At 44.4% G+C, this 14,776-nt stretch overlaps 1 protein-coding gene across 1 annotated transcript in view; it reads right to left on the reverse strand.

Annotated features, from left to right (window-relative positions):
- The window catches only part of PKHD1 (PKHD1 ciliary IPT domain containing fibrocystin/polyductin), a 418,502-nt gene that overhangs the window by 377,276 nt on the left and 26,450 nt on the right, over nucleotides 1-14,776 (reverse strand). Inside the window, exons 14-22 of the mRNA XM_008157496.3 lie at nucleotides 14,590-14,704; nucleotides 13,296-13,577; nucleotides 12,141-12,230; nucleotides 11,957-12,047; nucleotides 10,357-10,499; nucleotides 8,454-8,581; nucleotides 7,112-7,287; nucleotides 4,242-4,380; nucleotides 2,100-2,227 (exon numbers count right to left, since the gene is read on the reverse strand). Of these exons, the coding sequence (XP_008155718.2) occupies nucleotides 2,100-2,227; nucleotides 4,242-4,380; nucleotides 7,112-7,287; nucleotides 8,454-8,581; nucleotides 10,357-10,499; nucleotides 11,957-12,047; nucleotides 12,141-12,230; nucleotides 13,296-13,577; nucleotides 14,590-14,704 (1,292 nt within the window). The remainder of the gene's footprint in view (nucleotides 1-2,099; nucleotides 2,228-4,241; nucleotides 4,381-7,111; nucleotides 7,288-8,453; nucleotides 8,582-10,356; nucleotides 10,500-11,956; nucleotides 12,048-12,140; nucleotides 12,231-13,295; nucleotides 13,578-14,589; nucleotides 14,705-14,776) is intronic.

The raw sequence follows: 14,776 nt of genomic DNA on the forward strand, positions 1-14,776 counted from the left end.
CTGACATTTAACTTCGGTTTCTCTATTAGAATTTCCTTTAAGCCCAACCACCTGCTTCCCCATTCCACATCGCCATAGAGAAATAACACTGGGTACTTAAGTCCTACTTGGGTTTGGACTGTTTCATGCTTTACCAAAAGTTTCCATTTCGTTAGCTACTCTCAACAGCTCTGGGAGGTGGGTCATTTGGGTACCCTAATGCCTGCTTTAGAGATGAAAACTAAGAAGATTCAAAACCTTGCCAACCAAGTGAGGAAGGTTTTGATTAAAATCCAGGATGCCTTCTCCCTACTCAAGAGTCTTCCTCTGAAATCCCACACTGCCTTGGAGTGTTAATAAAATACCACTATATTTCTAAAACGCAAACAAAATTCTCATCCTTTTAAAAAAAAAGATTATTCTACATTTGCATAACTTGGGGCCATCACCATTTCAAAAGGCCAGGTGACAGCTGGCTTCCCCTGTTGTTCTGCAGGCAGTGGTGTGAGGAGCATCCGCAATAGAAGGTGGTGGCAGGAAGAGTCTGTCTACATACGCACGGGCTGCAAGTGTCTCATTGTCGATAAGGGAAACAGCACAGGGATGGACTGTGCAGAGGCAGGGCACTCTTGGCACGGATTCACCCACTTATCAGACTCCAGTAGCAACAGAGTCCAATAGCCTAAGGACCGTCAACTTCTCCTGAGTTGCCCTATTAGAGTAAAAACACCACTCCATTCTTCCCACTCAAGAAGATTTATTGCAAGCCCAGCATCTTTCTGCCTGGGAGGGCAGAAGATTGTTGGACCATGCACCAGTTTTTATATAGCCACTCTTAAGTTCTCCTGAGCCTCCTTTCTGATTCCCCTACGTTTATACACACTAAATAACAAATTATAATCATTTATAATCCTTATCCTTTGTGAAATGTGTATGTTATTGAAGATTTAGAAACTACTCTCATCGCATCTGAAAGCTCATTCTACCTTTGTTATGACCACTACTATCCTCAACAGCATATGGCGTCATCGTGGAGTTAAAAAGACCCATGGCTACCACGGATCTTGGCCTAGGAAACACTAGAGAGAAGAGGACTGACCTGAGATCAAAGACCCAGTTCACACCTGGACCCCGCCATCAACTATCTGTATGATTTTGGGGCAAACCTCAGTGCAGTGGGCTGAATGGTGGCCCTCCAAAAGATATGTCGCCCTGGCCGGTGTTGCTAAATGGTTAGAGCAGCAGCCTGCACACTGAAGGGTTGCAGGTTCAATTCCCAATCAAGGGCACTACCTAGGTTGCAGGTTCGATCCCTGGTCCAGTCACATTGATGTATCTCTCATCTCTCTCTCTCTCTCTCTCTCTCTCTCTCTCTCTCTCCCACTCCCCCCAAACCCCCCCTACCTTCCATTCTCTCTACAAATCAAAGGGAAAAAAAAATCCTTGGGTGGGGATTAAAAAAAAAAAGATATGTCAATTCCCTAATTCCCAGAACCTATTAACATAACATCATTAGGCCAAAGAGTTAATGTTACCTTATGTACAGCATAAGGTGTGGCTAAGTCAAAGCCTGAGAAGAGTTTATCTTGGATTGTCAGGGTGGGCCCTGGATCACATATATCCTTATGAGAAAGGCAGAGGGAGTTCTGAGACAGAAGAGGAAGAGACAATGTGACCATGGAGACAGCGGGTGGAGCCATAGCCAAGGGCAGCCGCCAGATGCTGGAAAAGGCAGGAAATGGACTCTCCCCATGAGCCTTCAGAAAAGTGTGGCCCAGCCAACAATTTGATTTTGGACTTCTGGCCTCAACTGTGAGAGAATAAATTTCTGTTGTTTTAAGCCACGAAGTTGTGGTCATTTGTTATGACAGCCCCAAGAAGCTAATCCTCTGTTTCCACATCTATAAAACTAAAAGTTAGGGATTATATTAGCAATGATATGTTATTGTTATTGTCTAAGTCTTTATTTAATAAGATCATTTTCAGACCCTGGAAAATAAACAAAATAGCATTCAGACTGTCCATCTGCCTGACAATCTCACAGGATGTTGCTTGCCTAGGAATGCCCCTAAAACTGTCAATTGAGAAAAGCTGCACCGTCCCCCCATTTGCCCCTTTACCAGGAATCACTGTATTAGAAAGGTGGATGCCAAAGTGTCCTCCTAAAGGTGGACTTGTTCTCTGAAGTCTCTGCGTTGCCACCTGGACCATCCCAGATCCTTCTTCTGCTCCTTCAGTGGGCACAGCGCTGTGGCATATCAAACACCGAGCATTAACCACAGTAACCTTCCAGAATGCTGCTCCAGGCAGAACATAGCTCCTTCTCAAAGACCAGCTAGTCTCCCATGGTTCCAGACCACCCTGAGCTCAGGCTTCCAAATATCTGGTGTCCCTCTCGTATCACGGTAGAAAAAGTGTGCTGTAAATATTAGGATTTTTTAAGAATGCCCATCCTTCCCCTTCACTGGGCACCAGAGGGATGACCCTGGCCTCCACGGCTCTGGTCCCCAGCACAGAGTAGAGGGAGAACTTGGTATTCTCAACCACATTGACATAGTTAAATGCACAGGCAGTGACAGAAACTTCCCCATTCGGTGTCTGCAGCTGAAACACAGGCCACTCCAGCTGGCCAAGTTCTTCTCTAATACCTGCGCACAAACACACCGACTGCCTGATGCTGCTCTTAACACCATAAATGGGTCGACTAAATTGTGACACACCATGATGTGGAATACCGTTCACCCATTAAAAACTTTATTTTAGAGGCATGTTTAATGAAATGAGGAAAATTTTAAGTTATACCATTAGGTGAAAAGAGCATGTTACAAATAGAGTATGTTATTTTTGGTCCTAATAGGAGGTTTAAAAGTGCATATATACATGTATATATGTATGTAAAAACTGCTTGGGGAAATAGGCAGCCAGAATATGGATCCAGTATATTAACTGAAATTATGTCTGAGCAGAGTGATTTTTATCTTCTCCTAAGTGTTTTTCTATATTTTCCCAATTTTCAACAATAAACGTATCTAATTTCTGTCAAAAACAGTATTCAGTTTTACATACTGACGTGGATACACACAACCAGACAGAAGCAGTAAGACAAAGTGACACTATGGGTGTTGGAAGATGAATCTAGGAGAGGCCAGACTGAAGGCTGCCCTGTCCTGCTTAGGCTGGAGGCTCCCAGGACTGAAGGGACTTGAGGAAAAATCAGTAGGGAAGGGTGTGAGGACCACTCTTAAGTGTGGACCTTTCAAAACGACCTAAATTAGTCCTGTGTGTTCAGAGTTAATAGCTTCGACGTTTGGGGCACAGGACTGCAGGTTGGCGGGTGCGACAGCTCCCTCCCCACCACCACAGAGCTTGCACTCCTTCATTCTATTGATGGATTTCAAGGAGGAACAGGTCAAGGAGAGCGGAGCGCAAAGTCAAGCTCTCTGCACCTGTCATTAATACGCTGTCTTAAGCACGGTGTAAGTGTGAGAACTAATTTTGGAACATATTAGAAAGAGATGGGGGGCAGTGAATTATAAAGGCTGAGCTTCTCAATTCTTCCTGTCCTACTGGGGTTTCAGAATCTGCATTGTTTTATTAATTAACCATGGTTTTATTAACCAGTCACGCCAATAAATTCAATAAAATAAATAAATAGATAAAAACAAAAAGAAAAGAATGAATTGGAGCCTACACATGCTCCAGGAGCTTAGAGGAAGAGCCTGCTCTTTAGTTACTGCTTTGTAAATTTGACTAGGAAGTTTGACTATTTAAAGAAAAGTGATGCTTACGGGGCTCTAGTGCCATCTGGTGGTGAGTTCTTAGAAATAGCTGTGTTTGTTCTTGAGACCCATTTAGCCTCAAATAATTCTAAGATTAATATGAGAAATGAAAGGAGGGATGTGAACAGAAAATGGAGGCAATGTGAAACTCTGAAGAGCATAAACATACAACTACTTTTAAACAAATGCTCTAGAAACTATTTCTTGAAGTGTAGTAAAATCAGCATTGCCTGGGAACCCACTGAGAATGCAAATTCTCAGATCCTGCCCGATACCCAGTGAATTAAAGATGGTGAGGTTAGGGCTCAGTGATTTATGTTTTAACAAGACCTCCAGGTGTCTGATACTGCATTCTTAAGACTGAGAAGCATTGCTTTAAGCAACAAGATGGGTGACTTTTCCTAATAAAAGTCCCACCTTTGTGTCCTCCAGGACCAACTGGCAATCCTAAGGAGCGACCAGTGAACAAAGACAGCTTCCTACCTTGCAGTGATGAGTGGGAGCTCTGAGCCACACCCTGCCAACCAGGAGGTTACATGGTAGACTGGAGGGGATCCCACCACAGAGAGTGATTCCACCAGATTCCCTCCTGGGTGAGCTGTTCCAGAATCAGCCTGAGAAACTGGAGAGCAACAATCCATTTAATATCAAGTAACTCAAGGTGGAAGGCCAGCTGTGAGGAAAGTCCCCGCTGGAGATGCTGAGTTACTTAGATCTCAGCACACAACTCAAAGCTGAGATTCCCGCCCTCTGCTGGATGCAGAGCGCAGTGAGAGGAGGCAGGAGTTTAGTACCAACAAAAAAATGCAAGGTCATGGTGTAAAGGAGACAAAGTCTGATTTCACTGCAAAGTTCAAGGAGACATAAGCCAGACAAACATCACTCCTGTGCCACAGGGGGGCCCTCACACAGATAATCTACCACAGTGTGGATGGCCACCCTTTCTTCCTTTCTTTTCCCTGGCAACTCCAGGAATGCCCAGCAGATCCTCCTTAAGAAGACTGAACACCAGAGGCACATACTGGGGAGACCTGCTATTTATCCACAGTGTAGAGTCAGCACATGAGCAGGAAAAGTGCACACTTTGAGACAGACCACTGTTGAAATCCTGATTTTCCACTTCTCTTAGATCACCATTTGGCTAACCAAACTAACCTAAGACATTTTCTCATTTCTAAAATGGGAATCGTGACATATACCAACCTGCACAGCAGGGAGAGTTTAGTGAGATGGCAGATTTAAATGACCAGCACAATGTAATTTAATATTCTCCTCCCCTCCTACTAGGCGCTGTGTAAAAGATCGCTTCTTCCCCGGGACAGTATAATGAGACAGAACACAGTTTAAGGCAGTATGCTTGCATACGCATAGAGTGGGTGCTCAGTAACTGTTGATGCACTCAGCTGGGTATGGAGTCATTGAAGTTTTGGCTTTGGTATCAATGATCTCAGGGTTTCAGGGTTGCCCACCTTCCAGCTGTGGATTTGGAGCAAGATACTCAGCGCCTCTTAGCTTTGCTTTTGTCATCTATAGGGTGGGAATACTAGGACCATCTCATGGGGTTCTAAGAAGTAAATGAGAAATAAATGGTAGCTACCATTAGATGAGAAAAACTTCCACAGAGGACATTTAGATGGGAGAATATAATAGTGTTAAATTGATCAGAGAAATGTCAGACAATTAACTCTGAATATTGAGCCCAACTGTGTCAAGTTTATGTTGCCATTAAAAAATCCTCAAAGCGAAGTTGTTGCCAGCACGCTAACTAGCCAAAGCAGGAAACAGTTTTACCCAAGCCACTCATCTTCCTCTCTGCTTCCCTCCTCACCTCACTCCTAGGATGGATCCAGATAGTGGAGCATTTGGTGGCAGGAAGGTGGGGGCAGTGAGAAAGCACTCTGGATCTTGCACTTTGAAGGTTTGTAGGTGTAAGGTAGCATTTAAAGAAGAAGAGGGGAAAAAAGGGAAAGGCAACTATTATCTAATCCTGAGTTTCCCTATCACGCAGTTCAAGTGTCTGAAATATTGAGACCCTCAGTCCTCCAGGAATCTGGGCAGCACTTGAGGGTCACCAAAGGTCCAGCCCGGTATCTTAGGCCCCAAGAATTCAGGCAGTTACCCAAGCACACCATTTGAATATCATTTTCTGTGTGCCAGAACATAAGCAGGGTTTAAAATAAGCAGTGACACAGTCTGACCCAGATGCCCTCAAAACACTTAAACCATTGAAACAAATAAGAGACAGAATTTTGATGAGTTCAAATACAACGTAATTTCAGGGCTAATAGAGAGACCTTTTGCCATGCACCCCCAACTTCCCCTGCCCTCAGCTCTGCAATTTTATAGGCAAAAGGCTGAAAACGTGCACATTTTGTAAATCAAATGTAAATGACTGCTTCCTCCCCTTCTCCTGGGTGAAGAGAAGCTACTTAAAGCAGGAAAGCTGAGCCCCAAAGTAATAAGGATCTGACGGGAAATGGAGAATAAACAGAACTTGGAAGCCTGGAGGCCCTGGGAGCAATGACACCATCTGCCTGGCGGTGGGCTTCCCCTCCCCTGGGTGTGCGGTCTCCGGGGCCAGTCTCAAGTTCCCTGATGAGCACTTTGTCCCTAAGACCTGTGGACAAGCAAAGCCCAGTGAGGTCACTGTGCCTAAGGAAGGTCAAAGGACTTGGTGGAGAAGGAGGCCAGGCCTGAACCCTAACTGACAAGTGGGAGGAATCTAGATGGGCAGAAGGAAGGACAAGGCTATTCTCATGAGGGCCTGGTTACCCTCTAGCTCTCACTGAGTCTGTCATAAATCAGAACTTTAGTCCCTTTATAAGGCCAGATATTGCTGTGTTCTTCAGCACTTTGTAAGACAGATATTAACTGATAGAGAGATCAAGAAATCCTTCTGGACTTCTTATTAACAGTAATAATAATGTTAATAGTAATAATAATTGCTCATGTTTATTGAGCACTTATTATGGTCAGGACCTGTGATGAGTGCTTTCCATTACACTTCAGTTAATCTTTGCAGTTAATCCAATGAGGCAGGGACCTCAATATGACTATTTTATGGATGAGGAAACCAAGGCTTCTCAGCGAGGAAGGAGTAAAATTGGGGCAACAGCACAACTACCAGAAGCAAGAGCAAGCATTGCAGAAAATAGGAAAAAAGAGGAACTAGCAAGAGAAATATAGGGGCCAAGGGCACACAATACCGACCCCATCTTCTCTCTAGGAAAAGGCAGGCAAGAAGGAGAATCCCCTGTGCCCTCTTCGTTAAAATAACAGCAGCCCCTAGCAGAAAAGTTTAAGGTCAGCCTTTGATGGACAGGTCCATGGAAGAGAATGGATTCGATGATCACCTGATAGGTTTGTGTCTGCAATAATAATTTCATCCACATAGAACACGCCAGTCTCCTGAGCCGGAGGGAAGAGGTCAATTTGATGTACCAGCACCGGGGAGTTTGCCAGAGACCTCTGGAGATGCACGGAGCGATGCACGCAAGTCTTCCAGAGGTTAGTGCAAGTGAATCGCCAGCTGAAAAACAAGTGCACAGCAGAAATGGGCCTGTCCCTGTGCATCCACAGTCCCCTCCTGTTAGAGCCCTCATTCTCCAACCCGGGGGCCTGAGGACTGTGTAGCCAGGAGAGGGACCCAGTGAACCCCCAGCACCCAAACAGGCCTGTGTGCCTTGGGTACAACATCCAAGACAGGCTGTTAAACTGAATTTGTGCTATCACATTAGTGAATCACATTTTAAGGCGATCATTCATTCCTGACATCGAGTCTTTTTCAAATCCTATATAATAAAAGCCTAATATGCTAAGAATCCGGTCGATCCGTCAGCTATTCAACCAATCAAAGCGTAATGTGCTAATGATATGCTAAGGCCGCTCAACCGCTCGCTATGACATGCACTGACCACCAGGGGGAAGATGCTCTGACCTCTAGGTCACCTTGCTGCTGGGGTCCGGCCAATCAGGAATGATCGAGACTGAATGAGACGGGCTGGACACACCCTGGCGCTTGCCTTCAGACCCTCCCCGGCTGACCAACCTCCCACATCTCTCTCCAGCCCCGATTATGCACCAGTGGGGTCCCTTGGCCTGGCCTGTGCCCTCCCACAATCCGGGATCCCTTGGGGGATGTAAGAGAACCAGTTTTGGCCCAATCCCACAGACCAGGCCAAATTGGTGCACCGAGCCTCTAGCTACAATATAAGTGTGTGTCTCAGGCAGGTAGTATGTTAGGCTTTAATGAGAAGGAAGATTAATACTCCTGGACATTACAGGACTATTGAGGTTTAAAACCACTTACAAAACCCATAAGAGATCTCTGGAAAGAGCACTGAGTCAAGGTACCGAGATGCTTGAATTTTATTCCAGAATCTTGTTCACTCGCCAAATTCTGGTGAATCACCAAATGGGGTGAATCATCACCCCATTTTTCTCATCGGTAATGTCCAGGAATATTTTCTAAAGCCTCTTCCAAATACTATGTTCTGTGACTATGAGAAATGTCAGACTCCTTCTAGGAAAATTATATTCCTCACAACTAACTGTTTTTACATCAAACTTCTCCAGGCTCCATTTTTTCCCATCTGTGTTCAGAGCCCTAAGTTAGTTCGTACCTGATGGACTGTCCCCGAGAGAGCTAATCATCCCAGTTGGCAGAATTCCCACAACTCCCCACAGATTACCTACCTTTCGGGACTAGTTCCCACGAGACTCCAGTCACAGGTGATGTTCTTAATGATGTTTTGAAGATCGATTGTGAAAGACACGGTCACCTTCAGGGTCTTATTCATGTGGCCTTTGTATGCAACGCACAGCTGTGGACACCAGATAAGTGCTTCAGCTCTATCAGTGCAGGAAGCAGCCATTCAAACAATGTGAGGTGAGGAGAGCCCATCTTTCTAAGACACTGCCTCACACTGTGAGGGAGTCAGCCCAGTTCCTGCCCTCCCGGACCTTACCAGTCTAGCAGGAGAGACAAATCATTTAGAGTAAATTGTTATTTTCCGAAAGGAAGTTATTAAGTGCACTGTGTTTGGCAATGACAATTTTAGAGGATCTCAATTAGAAAACCCCTGTTCTGACCCGGATACCTGTGCAACCTTGAACAAGTCACTTAACCTCTCTGAGCTGCAATTCCTTGACTCTAACTCCCTAGCATCCTTGGTTTCTAACTCTGAGTTAAGTAAAATTATTTGGCTCAAAAAGTCTTTAGAGCAGAATTTTTTTTACTTCAGCACTATTGACATTTTGGATTGGATTTTTATTTTTCCTGTGAGGGGTCTATTCTATGCAATGTACATATTTAGCAACATCCCTGGGATCTACCCAGTGAATGCCAGCAGCACTGACCCAGTTGTGGCAAACAAAAATGTCTTCATAAATTGCCAAATCTCCCCCTAGGAGGCAAAATTATGCCCATTGGGAGCTTCTGCTGTATGGGAAAGGCTGAGAGATGGGTGGTGCCCCGACCTGAACCATTCAGTCCCATTCCCACTGCCGTTCAACTAGGCCAGGACAAAACCACTGCCATGGACTCAGCTGCCCCAGCAAGGCTCATCCTGGTTCCTACGGGGCAAATGGGCTTCATCTGAAGAACTGCAGAGCCATTGACACAAAGGATGTAAGAGGGATTCAAGAAATGGGTCAGTCAGCCCTGGCTGGTTTGGCTCAGTGGATAGAGCTTTGGCCTTCGGACTGAAGGATCCTGGGTTTGATTCCAGCCAAGGGCACATGACTGGATTGTGGGCTCGATACCGCCCCCCCCCCAGTAGGGGGCGTGCAGGAGGCAGCCAATCAACGATTCTCATCACTGATGTTTATATCTCTCTATCCCTCTCCCTTCCTCTCTAAAATCAATGTATGTATGTATGTATGTATATATATATATAGACATCTTTAAAAAAGAATATTTAAAAATAAATAAATAAATAAAAAGAAATGGGTCAGTCAATGCATCAATAATAATAATAATAACTATAATAAAAAACAATAGCTAGCCTCAGCTGAGTCCACTGCAAAGATACTTAAGTGGATTACCTCATTTAATCTTCACCCAAATCCTGAGAGGTAGACAACATTATTACCCATTTTTCAGATGTGTATACTAAAGTAAGACGTTGAGGGCACACAGGGTGTAGAGTCAGAATTCAAAACCAGTAAGTCTGATTATAGATCTGCACTGATACCTAAAGAGCAAAGAAAATAAAGGGGGCTGGGGGGGGGGGCAAAAGTAGGTTTACAGTTGTTGGAAACTAATACAATAATCAATAAATAATACAAGAATAAACTCTCTGTTTGGCATACTCACAACTGTAGACCGACTTTTGCCCACCCCTGTAACAAAGCATATAAAAATTCCCATAGGTTTCCCACGGATACAAAGGCATTTCTATTAACAAGTAGCTAATGGAGGGCTGGAGGCATCTGTTCACACCTGAAACAGCATTTAAGAAACTGAGAACCTCAGCCCGAAACGTGTTAGGCAAATCACAGCAAGCACAGCAATCACTCGTTTGTGCTTCTGTTTCTTCATCTCAACCCCCGAGAGTAAGACCAATGCCGCCCTGGAAGCCTGAGGGCTGCTCCGTACCTGTGGGTACTGATCCAGCCGGTAGCCCTGCTGGGCAGCAGGGGGTGTGAGGACAAGGTGTCTAGGCCGACAGAGGCTGAACCTCCCACAGAAGGGCTCTGTCCCGCTGGTGAGGTCCCCATCGAAGCTGGAACCTTCTGGGCCTGAATGCAATTCAAATAAAATGAAAAGACAGGGTAGATGTTAAAAAGACAGAGCTTCCCAACATGTGTGCAGGACATGAGCTATGGGTTCCCCATGATCTTGGCCCCCCCAGCCCTCGGGTGAGCTGGGCAGGGCTTAGGGTGCCCTGTAGCCCCCCGTTTGCAGGCTCCAGCTATGAAAAATCCATTCTGTCACCCCTAGAGCATTGAAAATATACGTATCCCCCCCCTTACCACGGTTTCACTTCCACAGTTTCAGTTACCAGCAGTCAACCGTGGTCCAAAAATATTAAATGGAAAATTCCAGAAATAAACAACTTATGGGTTTTTTTATTGCATGCCGCTTTGAATAGCGTGATGAAATCTCACACAGTCCCTAGCTTAGATGCTCCCCACTGGTAGTCAGTAGCTCTCTGGATTCTCAGATCCCAGTGCTTGTGTTGAAGTAACCCTGTTTTACTTAATAATGGCCCCAAAGAGCAGGAGTAGTGATGCTAGTCATTCCGATATGCCAAAGAGAAGCCGGAAAGTGCTTGTTAAGTAAAGTATCAACACGGTCAACAGTAGCCTAATGTTCTGTCATAATGCATACATTATTCACCTCCCTTCATCTCATCACCTAGGCATTTTATCATCTTGCATCATTACAAAAAGAATAAGGGTGAGTACAGTATAATAAGATATTTTGAGAGAGACACACACACACCACATTCCCATAACTTTCATTATAGTATGTTGTTATAATTGTTCTATTTTATTATTAGTTATGGCTGTTAATCTCTTCCTTGCTGAATTTATAAATAAACTTTATCAGAGGTATGTATGTATAGAAAAAACATGGTATAGCCAAGGTTTTATGTACTCATTGGGGTTTGCATAAAGGGGGACTACCATTTCCATGTGTACCATGACATGAAAAATTGTTGAGAAGTAAAAAGATAAGGGGTGTCAACTGAAACTTAATCTGCCTTAGTATTTTTAAAATATACCCTCTCATTTTTATAATTTGTTAAGACTACTGTTTTATGTAATAATTCCTTTACTCAAGATGCAATTTAAATTAAATAAGACTTGTACTGTCTTGCCACTTCCCACCTATATCTTTTGCAAGTCTTTTCCCACTGTGATCCTTAAGTCTAACTCCCCAGCACCCTTGGTTTCTAATCGGACAGCTCAGGAGGACACCACAACAAGCAGCTCCCTCCCAAGAAAGTAGCCACTCCTTTGGCCACTCAGTGTCTAAATCCAGGTTCCAAATCTTCCTTGACTCTATTTGCACCTTGGAGAGGAAATGAACATTGTTCCCATTTTACAAGAGAGACAGAGAGAAAGAGAGAGAGGAAGGGAGACAGAGAGGTGGGGTGGGGGAGGGAGAGGGAGACAGAGTGAGAGAGGGAGAGGGGGAGACAGAGAATGATGGAGAAGAGGGTCAGAATTTGTCAAGCCAGGGACAGCACCTTGTTCAAATCCAACTCGGAGTAGGATGTTAGCCGAAAAGGGTTCCAGCTGGCATTTGACTGCAAGTAACTCTTCAATGGCTGTTTGAATCTGTAGAAAAGAAAAGCTACCAGGAGTTTATACCTTGGACATAAAGATCACCCCTGGCTCCCCCACCTCTCCGTATTTGAAGGAGGTTCCCACCTGATGGGCTGTGGCATCTGCAGGGATAGGCTGGCTAGAGACATTGTCCCAAGTAAGGAAGAAGTTCCCACTTCCAGACACAGTTAGCATCTAAAAAGTTAAGAGTAACAAGACTTAATGACATGTGCTAATCAAGCCATAGAGGTCATCTAAGAACATACTTCTTGGCTTGCTATTTTCTTATTAAAATTTCCATTTTTAAACTATCACCTAGAAATATCTGGAGAACACAAGTGTTATCTCCTAATGAAAAAACTTGCCTTAGAATAATGTGCATGTCTGTCTCCCTATTTATCTTTGCTACTCCCTCCCCCGCCACACACATTGCCCCTGAATAGCCCACTTTCCTCTCTTCTCCCCAAGCACTCTCTCTCTCCCAGGGGCCTGGCAGGCAGAAGCAGCCACATGGCATGTCACACTCTCAGAGGCTTACTCCATCTCGGCTTGGCTTCCAATACATTCCCTGCCAGGCACCTTACACTTTCATTATGGAGTAAGACCTATCATCATATGTCACTTGTTATTTTTAACTGCTTATATCACTTGTGATTTTCTTTTTTTTTTTTCCTTGTGGCTATTTATATACATGTGTGTGTGTGTGTTTCCAACTAGAGTGTAAACTTAAAAAGCAGAGTTCATAGTGACTCATCCTTGTACACCAAAAAGTGAACAACAAAAATACACCAAAATTATTCAACAAAAGTATGGAGCACAACTGAGAGACCCAAACACCTTGACCTTTACAAAGTAGACAGAAAACACAGCCAATAGGGAAATAGGACCTGAATCAGTCAAAAGGCTATGAAATCTCGGGTGTACTAATACATGCTTTAGCGTGCACACGTGGGTGTGGGTGTTCAGAGGACCCCATCTCCTCTCTAAGGAGTAAGTTTCCAAGAGAATTATTTATCTGGACCTTAAATTCCTGACACTAAGTCCATGAATAAAGTCATCTCAATAACAAGACTTTGCATTTTTTTAAACGTCCCCACAACCCTATTGGATACATATCCTTTTTCTTTGGCAGCAGAGTGATAATTACTACAACTCAAATTTTCTGCTCCCTGGCAGTGATCCTTCCACTAGGCAACATTACATCCCTTCCGGAATTCAGGCTCTGAACCTAAGTCCAAGGGACTGGGAAGGGATGCAGACCTGGACCTCTGGAAGTCTCCGAGCGCGGATTCGGATCTGATGCTTCTCCCGCAGGTAAGTGCTGACCACATCGGGATTCAGCCAGGTGTTGTGGATCTGGACACCAATTCTCATGCCCCGGCTGGGGGCTCTCCCACGCTGCTCTGCCTCCAGGTAGTACCTGGCTCCCCCGAGCAGCTCCAACTTGGGGGACTTCCGTTGCCAGGTGCCTTCATCATTCCCATTCTGCTCCCAGGAGTCAAACCAGTCAGCAGTGCCCACCCTGATGGAGGCCACCTTCACCTGTGCCCCAATAAACATATCACGATCAGCACTGTGGAGCTTCTGAGTATTTCCTTCTCCAACAGCAAGTGTCTGGACAGCTATTAACAAGGACCTGAGGACTGGTCTGCCTTTTCCCGCCTGTTAGCCAAGTCACAGTGAGGCTTGTGGCTGTTTATGCTTCTGCACCCCTCCTCCCCCCTCTTTTTCTCAATTGAATAGTATTGAGGAGAGGCTGCATGGGCCACCTTTACAGCAGGAACAGCCAGCCTGAGACCCTGGGTTTACATGATGCTGCAGATAAAGCACTACCAAGCCCTCCAAGAAATGTAGAAGGAGTGATCACATCAAAATCTGTAATGTTTCTCTAGCCAACTAGCAATTAATATGGTTCATTTAATAGAAGCATATTAATAACTTGAAAAGAGATCTTTCGGTTCTTTATCAATAGCACTAGTGAATTTGGCTGTTTGTTAAAATCACCTTTTCTTACCCTTCAAAACTGATGGGGAAATTCCTACAGAAGACTGATTATATCCCTACCCAAAATTAGGGGGCAAGGCACAAACTTTGGAGTCAGACAAATCGGGGTTTGAATCCTAAATACGGCTCTTATTATCCCAAGTGGCCCTGGACTGATCATACAACCCTTCTAAATCCCAATTTCCTTATCTGAAAAATAGAAATAAATATACATAGCTCACAGAAATGCTGTGAAAATTAGAGACAAGGTATATAAAAAAAAAATGTAGCATAATGCCCAGCCTATAGTAAGTACTCAATAAACAGCAGGTGCCAACATATTCAACTAAATTTTTTTTCAACAATTAAAAGCATGTCAATTATATCTCAATTAAAAACTTTTCTAATGAACCCCTCCCCCCATCAAAAAGAATCTATATTTGCCTAATGGTGTGTTACAACTATTTGTAGGACATGGGAGTTTTAGTTTTAGATTTTTATTTTTATTTTTATTTTTTTATGAGTGAAGGACTGGGGACAAGGAAAAGGAAAATGAGAAGAAGGTGAATACCTTGGTCCTGGGATCCTCTGACCGACTGAAATGCAGGGAAGCTTGGCTGTCTGCCTGGATCCAGAAAGTGTAATTATTGGTTTCTGGGGCCACAAAGAACCCGCTGAGCCTTGCTCTGTAACGCAGAGGAACACAGGGTCAAGCGAAAGCAACCAAGGCCCGAATCACTGACCCAGCGAGTGGTTCC

The sequence above is a fragment of the Eptesicus fuscus genome, chromosome 10, assembly GCF_027574615.1.
Source record: "Eptesicus fuscus isolate TK198812 chromosome 10, DD_ASM_mEF_20220401, whole genome shotgun sequence".
Taxonomy (NCBI): domain Eukaryota; kingdom Metazoa; phylum Chordata; class Mammalia; order Chiroptera; family Vespertilionidae; genus Eptesicus; species Eptesicus fuscus.